The sequence below is a fragment of the Chiloscyllium punctatum genome, chromosome 42, assembly GCF_047496795.1.
Source record: "Chiloscyllium punctatum isolate Juve2018m chromosome 42, sChiPun1.3, whole genome shotgun sequence".
NCBI classification, from domain to species: Eukaryota; Metazoa; Chordata; class Chondrichthyes; order Orectolobiformes; family Hemiscylliidae; genus Chiloscyllium; species Chiloscyllium punctatum.
Window position 1 is genome coordinate 1080726 of NC_092780.1, and position 14463 is coordinate 1095188.

Genomic DNA, 14463 nt, shown 5'->3' on the forward strand with positions numbered 1-14463 from the left:
CCCCCACCCCCCACTCTTCCCCCCTCCCCCCACACTTCCCCCCTCCCCCCACTCTTCCCCCCCTCCCCCCACTCATCCCCCCCACCCCCCACTCTTCCCCCCCACTCCCCCCACTCTTCCCCCCCTCCCCCCACTCTTCCCCCCCCCTCCCCCCACTCTTCCCCCCCCTCCCCCACTCTCCCCCCCCCTCCCCCCACTCTTCCCCCCCCCCACCCCCCACTCTTCCCCCCCTCCCCCCACTCTTCCCCCCCCCTCCCCCCACTCTTCCCCCCCCTCCCCCCACTCTTCCCCCCCCCCCCCACTTCCCCCCCCTCCCCCCCACTCTTCCCCCCCTCCCCCCCCTCCCCCACTCTTCCCCCCCCTCCCCCACTCTTCCCCCCCCTCCCCCCACTCTCCCCCCCCTCCCCCCACTCTTCCCCCCCCTCCCCCCACTCTCCCCCCCTCCCCCACTCATCCCCCTCCCCCCCCACTCTTCCCCCCACCCCCCACCTTCCCCCCCCTCCCCCCACTCTTCCCCCCCTCCCCCCACTCTTCCCCCCCTCCCCCCACTCTCCCCCCCTCCCCCCCACTCTTCCCCCCACTCCCCCCCCTCCTCCCCCCCCTCCCCCACACTCCCCCCCCACCCCCCCCCCTCCACCCCCCACTCTTCCCCCCCTCCCCCCACCTCTCCCCCCCACCCCCCACCTCTCCCCCCCCTCCCCCACCTCTTCCCCCCCCCTCCCCCCACCTCTTCCCCCCCTCCCCCCACCTCCCCCCCCTCCCCCCACCACTCCCCCCACTCCCCCCACCTCTTCCCCCCCTCCCCCCACCTCTCCCCCCCTCCCCCCACCTCTTCCCCCCCCCCCCCACCTCTTCCCCCCCTCACCCACCCTCCCCCCCCTCCCCCACCCTCCCCCCCCTCCCACCTCTTCCCCCCCTCCCACCTCCACCCCCCCCTCCCCCCCACCCCCTCCCCCCCTCCCCCCCCCCTCCCCCCCCTCCCCCCCCACCCCCTCACCCCCCACCCCCCCCACCCCCTCCCCCCCCACCACCCCACTCAACCCCCCCACCACCCCACCACCCCCCCCACCACCCCACTCACCCCCCCTCCACCCCACCACCCCCCCTCCACCCCACTCATCCCCCCCTCCACCCCACTCACCCCCCCTCCACCCCACTCATCCCCCCCTCCACCCCACCATCCCCCCCTCCACCCCACTCATCCCCCCCTCCACCCCACTCATCCCCCCCCTCCACCCCCACTCATCCCCCCCCCACCCCACTCTTCCCCCCACTCTTCCCCCCACTCTTCCCCCCACTCTTCCCCCCACTCTTCCCCCCACTCTTCCCCCCACTCTTCCCCCCACACTCCCCCCCCCCACTTCCCCCCCCTCTCCCCCCCCTCTTCCCCCCCTCTTCCCCCCCCTCTTCCCCCCCCTCTTCCCCCCCCTCTTCCCCCCCCTCTTCCCCCCCCCTCTTCCCCCCCCTCTCCCCCCCCTCTCCCCCCCCTCTTCCCCCCCCTCTTCCCCCCCCCTCTTCCCCCCCTCTTCCCCCCCCCTCTTCCCCCCCTCTTCCCCCCCCTCTTCCCCCCCCTCTTCCCCCCCCTCTTCCCCCCCCACTTCCCCCCCCTCTTCCCCCCCCTCTTCCCCCCCCTCTTCCCCCCACTCTTCCCCCCCCCTCCCCCCCACTCTTCCCCCCCCCCTCCCCCCACTCTTCCCCCCCTCCCCCCACCTCTTCCCCCCCCCCCCCCCACCTCTTCCCCCCCTCCCCCCACCTCTCCCCCCCTCCCCCCACCTCTTCCCCCCCTCCCCCCACCTCTTCCCCCCCCTCCCCCCCCCCCCCTCCCCCCCCCTCCCCCCCCCTCCCCCCCCCTCCCCCCCCCTCCCCCCCCCTCCCCCCCCCTCCCCCCCCCTCCCCCCCCTCTTCCCCCCCCTTCCCCCCCCTCCCCCCCCTCCCCCCCCTCTTCCCCCCCTCTTCCCCCCCCTCTTCCCCCCCCTCTCCCCCCCCTCTTCCCCCCCCTCTTCCCCCCCCCTCTTCCCCCCCTCTCCCCCCCCCTTCCCCCCCCCCTCCCCCCCACCTCTTCCCCCCTCCCCCCACTCTTCCCCCCCTCCCCCCACTCTTCCCCCCCTCCCCCCACTCTCCCCCCACTCTTCCCCCCCTCCCCCCACTCTTCCCCCCCCTCCCCCCCACTCTTCCCCCCCTCCCCCCCACTCTACCCCCCCTCCCCCCCACTCTTCCCCCCCTCCCCCCCACTCTTCCCCCCCCTCCCCCCACTCTTCCCCCCCCTCCCCCCACTCTTCCCCCCCCCTCCCCCCACTCTCCCCCCCCCTCCCCCCACTCTCCCCCCCCCTCCCCCCACTCTTCCCCCCCCCACCCCCCACTCTCCCCCCCCTCCCCCACTCTTCCCCCCCCTCCCCCCACTCTCCCCCCCTCCCCCACTCTTCCCCCCACCCTCCCCCCACTCTTCCCCCCCACCCTCCCCCCCACTCTTCCCCCCCCTCCTCCCCCCCACTCTTCCCCCTCCTCCCCCCACTCTTCCCCCTCCTCCCCCCACTCTTCCCCCTCCTCCCCCCACTCTTCCCCCTCCTCCCCCCACTCTTCCCCCTCCTCCCCCCACTCTTCCCCCTCCTCCCCCACACTCCCCCTCCTCCCCCCACTCTTCCCCCTCCTCCCCCACTCTTCCCCCCACTCTTCCCCCACTCTCTCCCCCCTCCTCCCCCCTCCTCCCCCCACTCTCCCCCACTCTTCTCCCCCCTCCTCCCCCCACTCTTCCCCCCCCTCCCCCCACCTCTTCCCCCCCCTCCCCCCACCTCTTCCCCCCCTCCCCCCACCTCTTCCCCCCCCTCCCCCCACCTCTTCCCCCCCCTCCCCCCACCTCTTCCCCCCCCTCCCCCCACCTCTTCCCCCCCTCCCCCCACCTCTTCCCCCCCCTCCCCCCACCTCTTCCCCCCCACCCCCCACCTCTTCCCCCCCTCCCCCCACCTCTTCCCCCCCTCCCCCCACCTCCCCCCACCTCTTCCCCCCCTCCCCCACCTCTTCCCCCCCCTCCCACCTCTTCCCCCCCCTCCCACCTCTTCCTCCCCCCTCTCCCCCTCTCCCCCTCTCCCCCTCTCCCCCCCTCCCCCCCTCCCCCCCTCCCCCCCCTCCCCCCTTCCCCCCGTCCCCCCGTCCCCCCCTCCCCCCTCCTCCCCCCCTCCCCCCTCCTCCCCCCTCTCCCTTCACCCCCTTCCCCCCCCTCCACCCCCTTCTCCCCCCCTCCACCCCCCTTCTCCCCCCCTCCACCCCCTCCCCCCCCTCCACCCCCTTCCCCCCCCTCCACCCCACTCATCCCCCCCTCCACCCCACTCATCCCCCCCTCCACCCCACTCATCCCCCCCTCCACCCCACTCATCCCCCCCTCCACCCCACTCATCCCCCCCTCCACCCCACTCATCCCCCCCTCCACCCCACTCATCCCCCCCTCCACCCCACTCATCCCCCCCTCCACCCCACTCATCCCCCCCTCCACCCCACTCATCCCCCCCTCCACCCCACTCATCCCCCCCTCCACCCCACTCATCCCCCCTCCACCCCACTCATCCCCCCCTCCACCCCACTCATCCCCCCCTCCACCCCACTCATCCCCCCCTCCACCCCACTCATCCCCCCCTCCACCCCACTCATCCCCCCCTCCACCCCACTCATCCCCCCCTCCACCCCACTCATCCCCCCCTCCACCCCACTCATCCCCCCCTCCACCCCACTCATCCCCCCCTCCACCCCACTCATCTCCCCCTCCACCCCACTCATCCCCCCCTCCACCCCACTCATCCCCCCCTCCACCCCACTCATCCCCCCCTCCACCCCACTCATCCCCCCCTCCACCCCACTCATCCCCCCCTCCACCCCACTCATCCCCCCCTCCACCCCACTCATCCCCCCCTCCACCCCACTCATCCCCCCCTCCACCCCACTCATCCCCCCCTCCACCCCACTCATCCCCCCCTCCACCCCACTCATCCCCCCCTCCACCCCACTCATCCCCCCCTCCACCCCACTCATCCCCCCCTCCACCCCACTCATCCCCCCCTCCACCCCACTCATCCCCCCCTCCACCCCACTCATCCCCCCCTCCACCCCAATCATCCCCCCCCTCCACCCCACTCATCCCCCCCTCCACCCCACTCATCCCCCCCTCCACCCCACTCATCCCCCCTCCACCCCACTCATCCCCCCCTCCACCCCACTCATCCCCCCCTCCACCCCACTCATCCCCCCCTCCACCCCACTCATCCCCCCCTCCACCCCACTCATCCCCCCCTCCACCCCACTCATCCCCCCCCTCCACCCCACTCATCCCCCCCTCCACCCCACTCATCCCCCCCTCCACCCCACTCATCCCCCCCTCCACCCCACTCATCCCCCCCTCCACCCCACTCATCCCCCCCTCCACCCCACTCATCCCCCCCTCCACCCCACTCATCCCCCCCTCCACCCCACTCATCCCCCCCTCCACCCCACTCATCCCCCCCTCCACCCCACTCATCCCCCCCTCCACCCCACTCATCCCCCCCTCCACCCCACTCATCCCCCCCTCCACCCCACTCATCCCCCCCTCCACCCCACTCATCCCCCCCTCCACCCCACTCATCCCCCCCTCCACCCCACTCATCCCCCCCTCCACCCCACTCATCCCCCCCTCCACCCCACTCATCCCCCCTCCACCCCACTCATCCCCCCCTCCACCCCACTCATCCCCCCCTCCACCCCACTCATCCCCCCCTCCACCCCACTCATCCCCCCCTCCACCCCACTCATCCCCCCCTCCACCCCACTCATCCCCCCTCCACCCCACTCATCCCCCCCTCCACCCCACTCATCCCCCCCTCCACCCCACTCATCCCCCCCTCCACCCCACTCATCCCCCCCTCCACCCCACTCATCCCCCCCTCCACCCCACTCATCCCCCCCTCCACCCCACTCATCCCCCCCTCCACCCCACTCATCCCCCCCTCCACCCCACTATCCCCCCCTCCACCCCACTCATCCCCCCCTCCACCCCACTCATCCCCCCCTCCACCCCACTCATCCCCCCCTCCACCCCACTCATCCCCCCCTCCACCCCACTCATCCCCCCCTCCACCCCACTCATCCCCCCCTCCACCCCACTCATCTCCCCCCCACTCATCTCTCCCCCCCCACTCATCTCTCTCCCCCCCCACTCATCTCTCTCCCCCCCCCACTCATCCCCCCCACTCTTTTCCTGCCCCCACCCTTCCCCCCACCCCCCCCAACTCTTCCCCCAATCGAATATTACTTTTTTTTTCAAAATGAAAATTTTTTTTTTATGTTGTTGAAAATGAGGGAGGTGGAACAAAATTTGTTTTTTATTCAGGAAGTTGAGGAAGTGGTAATCAACTGCCTTCTTGAACCACTGCAGTCCATTCGGCGTGGATACATTGGCAATGCTGTTGGGGACTTTGAGCCAGGATTTTGAGCCAGCAACAGTGAAGGAACAGTGGCATGTTTCCAAGTCAGGGTAGTGAGTGGTTTGTCGGAGAAATTGCAGCTGGTAGTGTTCCCATTATCTGCTGCTCTTGTCCTTCTAAATGGAAGTGGTCGTGTGTTTGGAAGATGCTTTCTAAGAAGCCTTGGTAAATTTCTGCAGTGGATCTTGTAGGTGGTACACTCTGCTGCCACTGAATGTTGGTGGTGGCAGGAGTAAATGTGGTAGTGGTGCCAGTCAAATGGGCTGCTTTGTCTTGGAATGTGTCAAGCTTCTTGTGTGTTACTAGAGAGGCCCCATCCAGGTAGTGTTTGTGAGGTTCCTTCAGTTTTTGGCCAATGATTAACTTCAGCATGTTGATTGTGGGAATTCAAAGTTGGAAATACCATTGAACGTCAATGAGTAAAGGTTAGGTTCTCTCTTGTCTGAATGGTTATTGCCTGCACTAGTGTAGCATGAATATTATTTGCCACATGGTCATCCTAAACCTGTCCAGGTTTTGTTGAATTTCGACATGGACTGCTTTAGTATCTGATGAGTTGTGACTCAGAATGTTAACTCTGCTCTCTTCCCACATATACTGCCAGACCGGATGAGTTTCTCCAACACTTCTGTTGTTTCAGATCTGCAGCATGTGCAGTTCTTTGTTTTAGAAGTGGGCTCTGTGGGTTTTGGGGGACTATGTGGTGGGAAGCTGTGGAGGGGAGATCTCCAGAGGAAATTAGGTAAGTGACAGTCCTGGAACTGGCAGTGTGATGTTCACTGGTGGGGTCTTGGTCTGGGGGAGCTGGCACTCAGCCTCTGCCAGATAGAAGCCCACAACAGCACCATCCTTATCAGAGGTTTTGATAACAAGAGAGACTAGAGTGCAGTAAGTTCAAAGGGCGACAGGGTGAGGGAGGGGAGCAGAGAAATAAAGGCAACTGATGTCACGTTGACAGTTCCCAGTGAAGAGGCCAGAGATAGGGGCCGTGCTGGAGGGGGAAGCATTGGAGATGGGTGAAGGGTCTGTGTGATGGGGAGAGTGCTCCTGTCCAAAGGAATAGGAATGGAGGTAAAGGTGACTGAAGAATTCAATGTCATATCATGTTTGAAATACATTGAGGTGGGGGCATAAAGGAGGAAAACTTAAGTCCTTTGCCGAGCACTAATTACTCTGTGGCTCAGAGAGGAGATGATCAGAGTCTTTAGTGAATACATAGCAAAGGTTTGGATTAGAAGCAGGAATGGAGTTGAAGGGGAGGGGAGGGAGAATCAAAAGGGATGTTGTTATCTGAGGATTTTTGAAGCTTGCGATAGGAGAAAATATTTCTGGTTGAAGTGTCAAATGCGATGAAGAATGAAATAGAACCAGGGTTCAGCACAGTTTGAAGTGGTGCTGGTGGTGGGGAAAGTTGATTGTGTGCATTTGGTGGTGCATGGCATTGAGTGTGGATGCAAAAGGTGCAGCTGTCTGAGGAGTGTTACACCTTTTAGAGGTATGTGTAGCTTTGGGTAGATTTGAAACAGGATGGCTGGAACTTCAGTTGGAATCTGTGTGAGAATCTGAGCTGAACTGTGCTAGAGTCAAGAGCAGGCAGTCCACAGACACAGGCACTGGTGCCAGGCTCTCTGCTTGTGTGAGGAAAGGCTTCACCATTCATGATGAAGGTTTTTAGCCCAAAATATCGATTATCCTGCTCCTCAGGTGCTGCGTGACCTGCTGTGTTTTTCCAGCACCATACTTTTGACTATTTGCTTGTGTGTTTAACTCCAGACTCTAGACTCAGTGTGTTGGCCCCTCAGATGTCATTGCAATGAGGAGCTGCTAACAGTGGTTACGTTCCTAAAATGGTCACTGTAAGGAACCCATGTGTGTGGCATCATCCTGTGCCAATCCTGAGTGTCTACTAGCACTGCAGCACAGGCCAGGCTGTCCACAGCTTTCGGACTTGTGAGATTGTCAGCAGTAACTGGTTAATTTCAGTCCCAGTTTGTCAGAAACCTGACAATGACAGTCGACATCCATTCTCAATTTCTTTGCTAATCTTGTCTTGTGTATTAACGTCCTTGCAATAGATTGTGCAAATAGTACACAGAAAATTGGCATTATTCCAGTTTCTATGTGTGAGCACATAATTCTGTGAAATAAAACTGGAGGCCTGTTTGGTCAATACACAGAACATGTTCCAATCAAATTTCAGCATATTTACTTAGATGAGGTGTTATAATTTGGTTGAACACACTTTACTGCTTGTGTTAACTGAAGTATTATACCAATACTTGTATTCTTAAAATACTTGTTTTTTTGTTAAAATAAACTATGAAATTGTTTCAGCTAATGACATGGTTCTGAAGTACAATGAGTGTAAACCAGGCAGGTTCAGAGCCTTGAATGAGCTGGGACCATGTCTGTGCAAATAGTGAACACTGACTGAAGACAGGGGTTAAAGTTAAGCAATGATTTTCCACAGCAGTTTGATTGAACAATTGAAGGAAGCATTGTGTGGGCAGGATCAGAATGACTCAATGTTCCCTCTCAGTGTGGATCTCTTATGTCCTCATGGCTTTTGTTTGCTCTGCAGAGTTATTTTTCACTCAGGGACCTGATGTCTGATAGCAAGGAGGAACCAGGATGGAACGACTTGAGCAGCGTCTCCCAACCATTGCTTCGATCAATACATCCCAGTCTCTGAGCCAGCCTGGACTGCCGGCACGATGTCAGTCACTTGATGAAAAGAAAGCAATTTCTGACGTTCGCAGGACTTTCTGCCTGTTTGTAACCTTTGACCTGCTGTTTGTTTCACTCTTGTGGATAATCGAGTTAAATGTGAGTTTTTCGTCTTCACAGAAACAGGAACAGAATTGGGAACACTATTGTTTTCAGACACTTGTTTTATTTGATGTTCTCAGTCTAAAATTATCAGCAGTGTATATGAATACAATTCAGAAAGCTTTCTATATTTAAAACAACTTCAGTGTAAATTAATCTATGCTGTAACTGTACAGATTAGATTAGATTGCTTACACTATGGAAACAGGCCCTTCAGCCCAACAAGTCCACACCGACCCTCCAAAGAGCAACCCACCCAGACCCATTCCCTTACACCTAATTCACCAAACCTGCACATTTTTTTTGGACTGTGGGAGGAAACCGGAGCACACGGAGGAAACCCACGCAGACATGGGACAATGTGCAAACTCCACACAGAGAGTCGCCTGAGGCGGGAATTGAACCCAGGTCTCTGGCGCTGTGAGGCAGCAGTGCTAACCACTGTGCCACTCTCCACTGTGCCACCATGCCACCCTACAGAGTCAGGGTTTATTCAGGAGGGTAATAATTCATTACATAAACTGTTCATATAAGGTTTATAAGCCAGAACCTATTTGAGCTAGTGCTATGGTAGTAAACAAAGTTGTGGTCCTATTGACTGTTGCAGATCTGAACCATGATGTCACTACTGTCAATGGTTTAGTGGTTAAGAGTGAGAAATGGAGAGCCATTTAAGTCTTGCAGTCACACAGCAGCTGTGGGGAGAACCAAGAACAAAATAACTTCTCTAAAAATTAGCAAAACCCTTGGTACTGACAATGTTAGATTAGATTAGATTAGATTACTTACAGTGTGGAAACAGGCCCTTCGGCCCAACATGTCCACACCGCCCCGCCGAAGCGTAACCCACCCATACCCCTACATCTACATCTACATCTACCCCTTACCTAACACTACGGGCAATTTAGCATGGCCAATTCACCTGACCTGCACATCTTTGGAGTGTGGGAGGAAACCGGAGCACCCGGAGGAAACCCACGCAGACACGGGGAGAATGTGCAAACTCCACACAGAGAGTCGCCTGAGGTGGGAATTGAACCCGGGTCTCTGGCGCTGTGAGGCAGCAGTGCTAACCACTGTGCCACCGTGCCGCCCACAACAATGTATGTTGTGAAATAATCTTACCCCATTATGTCCAGTCTAAATAGAATTGTTAAAGGAGCTCTTGAGCTGGGCTACATTAAAGTACCTCCTCCTTGGTTTGTCCATGTATTTGCAACTTGGGATTGGTTGTCTTACTAGTCAAGATTAGCTGGCTTCATACTTATGTGTTTTATACATGGACCAGAAGGTGGCAACAGGTTAATATTAAAGATCTTGGTGATCAAGAATTTAACACTTTTTCTTTTACCTTCCGTGCACAGTAATCTGTCATCAATTTCATTAATATGAGCTAGTTTTTAATCACTCACTGCTCCCTGGCTGACGAGCAAAATCAGGGACAGCTTCAAAGCAAAGAAAAAAATACAATGTTGTGAAGATTAGTCGGAAGGCTAAAAACCAGCAGAAGATAACTAATAAAAAAAGGACTGACAAGATGAAATATGACAGTAAGGTAGCTAACAATACAAAAGAAGATTGCAAGAGGGAGGAGAATTATTTTAAAAGGACATGAAAGGCAATGTTTTTACAGATTTATTCATTTTTACACTACTCATTCCTGTGTGGAATGAACTACCAGTGGAAGTTTTAGATGCAAGTACAGTTACAACATTTAGAAGATATTTAGATAGGTACATGATTAGGAAAGTTTTGGCGGGATATAGGCCAAATGCAGGCAGTTGGGACTAGTTTAGTTTGAGAACATGGTCACTGTAGACCAGTTGGACCAAATAGCCTATTTCTGTGCTTAGATCAGATTAGATTAGATTACTTACAGTGTGCAAACAGGCCCTTCGGCCCAACAAGTCCACACCAGCGCGCAACCCATCCAGACCCATTCCCCTACATTTACCCCTTCACCTAACACTATGGGCAATTTAGCATGGCCAATTCACCTAACCTGCACATTTTTGGACTGTGGGAGGAAACCGGAGCACCCGGAGGAAACCCACGCAGACACTGGGAGAACGTGCAAACTCCACACAGTCAATCGCCTGAGGCAGGAATTGAACCCTGGTCTCTGGCGCTGTGAGGCAGCAGTGCTAACCACTGTGCCACCGTGCCGCCCACATTCAGACTAGTATGGCCATAGGCTGCACCTGGTGCTGTATGGCTTTAGATATGTAAAATGTGAGAGAGAGGTACGAGTGGACATCAGACTGCTGGAAAATGAGGCTGGAGAAGTAATAATGGGTGGAGGAACTGAATAGGTACTTTGCATCAGTTTTCACAGTGGAAGACACCAACAGCATACCAGAACTTTTAGAGATTTGGGGTCAGAGACAAGTGTAGTGGCCATCACTAAGGAGAAGGTGCTGCAGAAGCTGAAAGTGCTAAAGGTGGATAAATCATTTTTAAAAAAGTCACTGGAATCAGGGATGGTCCCAGAGGACTGGAAAATCACTAATGTATTATCCCTGCTTAAGAAGGGAGAGAGGTAAAAGACTGGAAACTATAGGCCATTAGCCTGATCTCAGGTCTTGGTAAGATTTTAGGTTTTGTTATTAAGGATGAGATTGTGGAGTACTTGGAAGTGCATAGTCAGCACAGCTTCATCATTGGGAGATCATGCCTGACAAATCTGTTAGAAATCTTTGACGGGATATTGAGCAAATCATTTAAAGGAGAGCCAGTGGACATGATCTATTTGGGTTTCCATAAGGCCTTTGACAGGATGTTGCACAGGAAGCTTCTAAATAAGATAAGAGCGCATAGTTTTAGGGGCAATGTACTGGAATGGACAGAGGATTGGCTGACTGGTAGAATGCAGAGAGTAGGTATAAAGGGATCTTTTAGAGGATGGCAGTTGGTGACGAGTGGAGTTCCACAAGGGTCTGTATTGGGACCACACTATTCATGTTATACATTAATGTTCTGGATGAAGGAACTGAGGGCTTTGTTGCTAAGTTTGCAGACTCAAAGGTAGGTAGAGGAATAAGTAGCATTGAGGAGGGTGTAGAAGGACTTAGATTGGCTAGGTGAGTGAGCAAAGAAAAGTTGATGCAATATTACGTGGAAAATGTGTGATGTTAAGCGCTCCGAAATATAGAGGAACTTAGGAGTCCCAGTTCAGTTTTTCTCTTAACATTAGAACATAGGTTCAGTTGGCAGCTAGGAAGGCAAATGCAATTTACCATTCATTTCAAAACAGCTAGCATACAAGAGCAGAGATGTACTACTGAGGATGTATAAGGCTCTGGTCAGATTGCACTTGGAATGTTTATCAGCAGTTTTGGGCCCCGTATCTAAGGAAAGAGGCACTATTTTCAGAGGAGGTTTACAAGAATGACCCCATGGATGAAAGGGTTGTCATATCAGGAGTGGTTGAAGACACTGGGACTGTACTGGATGGAGTTTAGGAGGATGATTTGGGGGTCTGGTTGAAACTAACAGATTACCGATAGGCTTCGATAGAGTGGATGTGAAAAAGAAGGTTTCCAGTTGGAGGAGAGACTAGGAGCTGAGGACACAGCCTCAGAGTGAAGGGATGGTCCTTTAGAACGGAGATGAGGAGAAATTTCTTCAGCCAGAGGGTAGTTAATCTGTGGAATTTATTGCTGCAGAGGGCTGTGGAGGCCAAGCCATTAAGTGTATTTAAGACAGATAGCTAGGTTCTTGATTATTAAGGGGATCATGGGATACGGGGTGAAGGCAGGATAATGGGGTTGAGAAACATATCAGCCATGATCAAATGGCAGAGCAGATTCAATGGGCTGAATGGCCTAACTCTCTTTTCTTTGGTCTTATATCTGTCTCTTTTTCCCTTCTCTCTCCACTTTTTTCTCCTGTATTTTTTTCTTAATGAAATTCCATTCCTCTCACACATTCCTTTTCGACTGTGTTATGTCATACAAGTTAATGGCACAGAGTCCAGTTTCCAATGGCAGCCCACCCAGTGTGAAGGAGTATCAGTCAAAAGTTGGGCTCCTATACGTGATGAGCACAAAACATGCGACAAATGCTGCTGTTCCCATCCGAGTTGCAGATGATATAGATGCTACATGATTCGCACGGAATTTTAACATGCTGTCAGTTTTTATGCCAGGCCTTTTAATATCTACAGGAGCACATTAATGATTGGATTGCATCTTGAAACTCTCCAGCTGAAGCTGTGTTGGTTTGTTGCTTTGAAAACCTTACGTTCTTTCAGGAAATGTCTTTGGTGTAGTTTCCTCTGCTGTCTTTTTTTTTTAACCAATCACGAATCTTGTCTTGGAAATGACAGACAGATGTTTTCCAAACTAATGATTTGGAGATGCCGGTGTTGGACTGGGGTGTACAAAGTTAAAAATCACACAACACCAGGTTATAGTCCAGCAGGTTTAATTGGAAGCACACTAGCTTTCGGAGCAACGCTCCTTCAATGGAGGAGTGTCACTCCGAAAGCTAGTGTGCTTCCAATTAAACCTATTGGTCTATAACCTGGTGTTGTGTGATTTTTAACTTTCCAAGCTAAAGTTGCAATTGAAGAAACTGGTTTAGTTGTACAAAAAACATCTTCTGTCCTTCTAATAATGAGCAGAATCTGCCAACAGAAATGTCCCTTTAAAATGTTTCATTTCAGATCTCAGGATTAATTGTCTATGCAGGAGCTCAGGTTTGGAGTTTTTAAAATGTATTCTTTTGAAGAAAGATTTTTGAAGGTTTATTCTGGCAGGCTCATATTCCATTTTTCTTCCATAGCCACTTTTAATTAGCTTGAACATCTTTCTGGTGCCTGGCTAGGTTGAGTGAAACTTGTGTGACCTACTTACATTCAAATGGGCTGGGAGCAAGTGTCAGTATCTGTACAGGAACAGGACTAGGTCATTTAGCCTTTTGAGCCTGTTCTGCCATTCAATAAGATCATGGCTGATGTGTGGCCTGACTCCATGCCTTTTGCCCATATCCCTTGATAAAGATTTGTCTGTCTCAGATTTAAATTCAACCATTGAATTAGCTTCAACTACTGTTTGAGGAAGAGAGTTCCAGACCTCCACTACTCTTTGCATGTGGAAGTGCTCTCTAATAACATTTTTGAATGGCCTGGCCCTAACTCTTACACTGTGCCCCCCCCCCCCCGGTTCTAGAATCTTCAAACAGTGAAAATAGTTAACTTTTATCTACTATGTCTTTTCCTGTTCATTTCCTCAAAACCATCCAATTCTCACATTCACAGGGTGGCACGATGGCTCAGTGGTTGGCACTGCTGCCTTACAGCACCAGGGACCCGGGTTAGATTTCCCCCTCGGGCAACTGTCTGTGTGGAGTTTGCACACTCTCCCCGTGTCTGCGTGGGTTTCCTTCAAGTGCTCCAGTTTCCTCCCACGGTCCAAAGATGTGCAGGTCAGGTGAATTGGTCATGTTAAATTGCCCATAGTGTTAGCTGCATTAAGTCAGGGGTAAGTACAGGATAGGGGAATTGGTCTGGGTGGGTTACTCTTCAGAGGGTCGGTGTGGACTAGTTAGCCTGTTTCCATACTGTAGGGAATCTAATCCCACTGGTCACCTGAATAATCAGCTGATTCCTTAGTCTCCTGGCGCAGAGAGTGAACTGGAGCCTGAACAGTCAGCCTTAGACTTTCAGTGAGCAGATGTCTGAGGAGTTTCGATAATATAATTTCTGATCTCTCTGCATTTCTCTTGGAAATAGTTACTGATACTGAAATTTTAATATATTTCTTGTTTCTTGTTTCTCAGACAAATGGTGGCATTAAAGAGAATCTAAAAGATGAAATATTAAGTTATGACTTCAGAACCTCATTCTTTGACATATTTGTAAGTAATGTATTCTATCTATCCATCCAGAATTAGACCCTTCTACCCTGCCTCACTTTGAACAATTATTCACCTTTGTCCCTCTGCTTCCTGCAGTCACTGGCTGTGTTTCGCTTCCTGGTATTGCTGCTTGCCTATGCCCTTCTGAGACTCCGTCACTGGTGGGTGATTGCGGTAAGGAATAACTGCCTCTGTGTACCCATATATGGGGTGGGACGGTGAAAGCTGGTGTTTTGGAGTCTGAGCTGTGAATCTATTCATGTTATTTACAACATACAGTGAAGCAAAAGATTAAGGGAATGTCTCACTCAACTCCACATAGGCTGAA

The 14463-nt window shown here is 54.8% G+C and overlaps 1 protein-coding gene across 2 annotated transcripts in view; it reads left to right on the plus strand.

Moving 5' to 3' along the window:
- stard3 (StAR related lipid transfer domain containing 3) overlaps positions 1 to 14463 on the plus strand; it is a 40259-nt gene that overhangs the window by 3544 nt on the left and 22252 nt on the right. For both annotated transcript variants that reach the window (XM_072561161.1, XM_072561162.1), the window contains exons 2-4: positions 8029 to 8273; positions 14058 to 14135; positions 14232 to 14309. In XM_072561161.1, the coding sequence (XP_072417262.1) occupies positions 8079 to 8273; positions 14058 to 14135; positions 14232 to 14309 (351 nt within the window). In that variant the 5' untranslated portion in view covers positions 8029 to 8078. The remainder of the gene's footprint in view (positions 1 to 8028; positions 8274 to 14057; positions 14136 to 14231; positions 14310 to 14463) is intronic.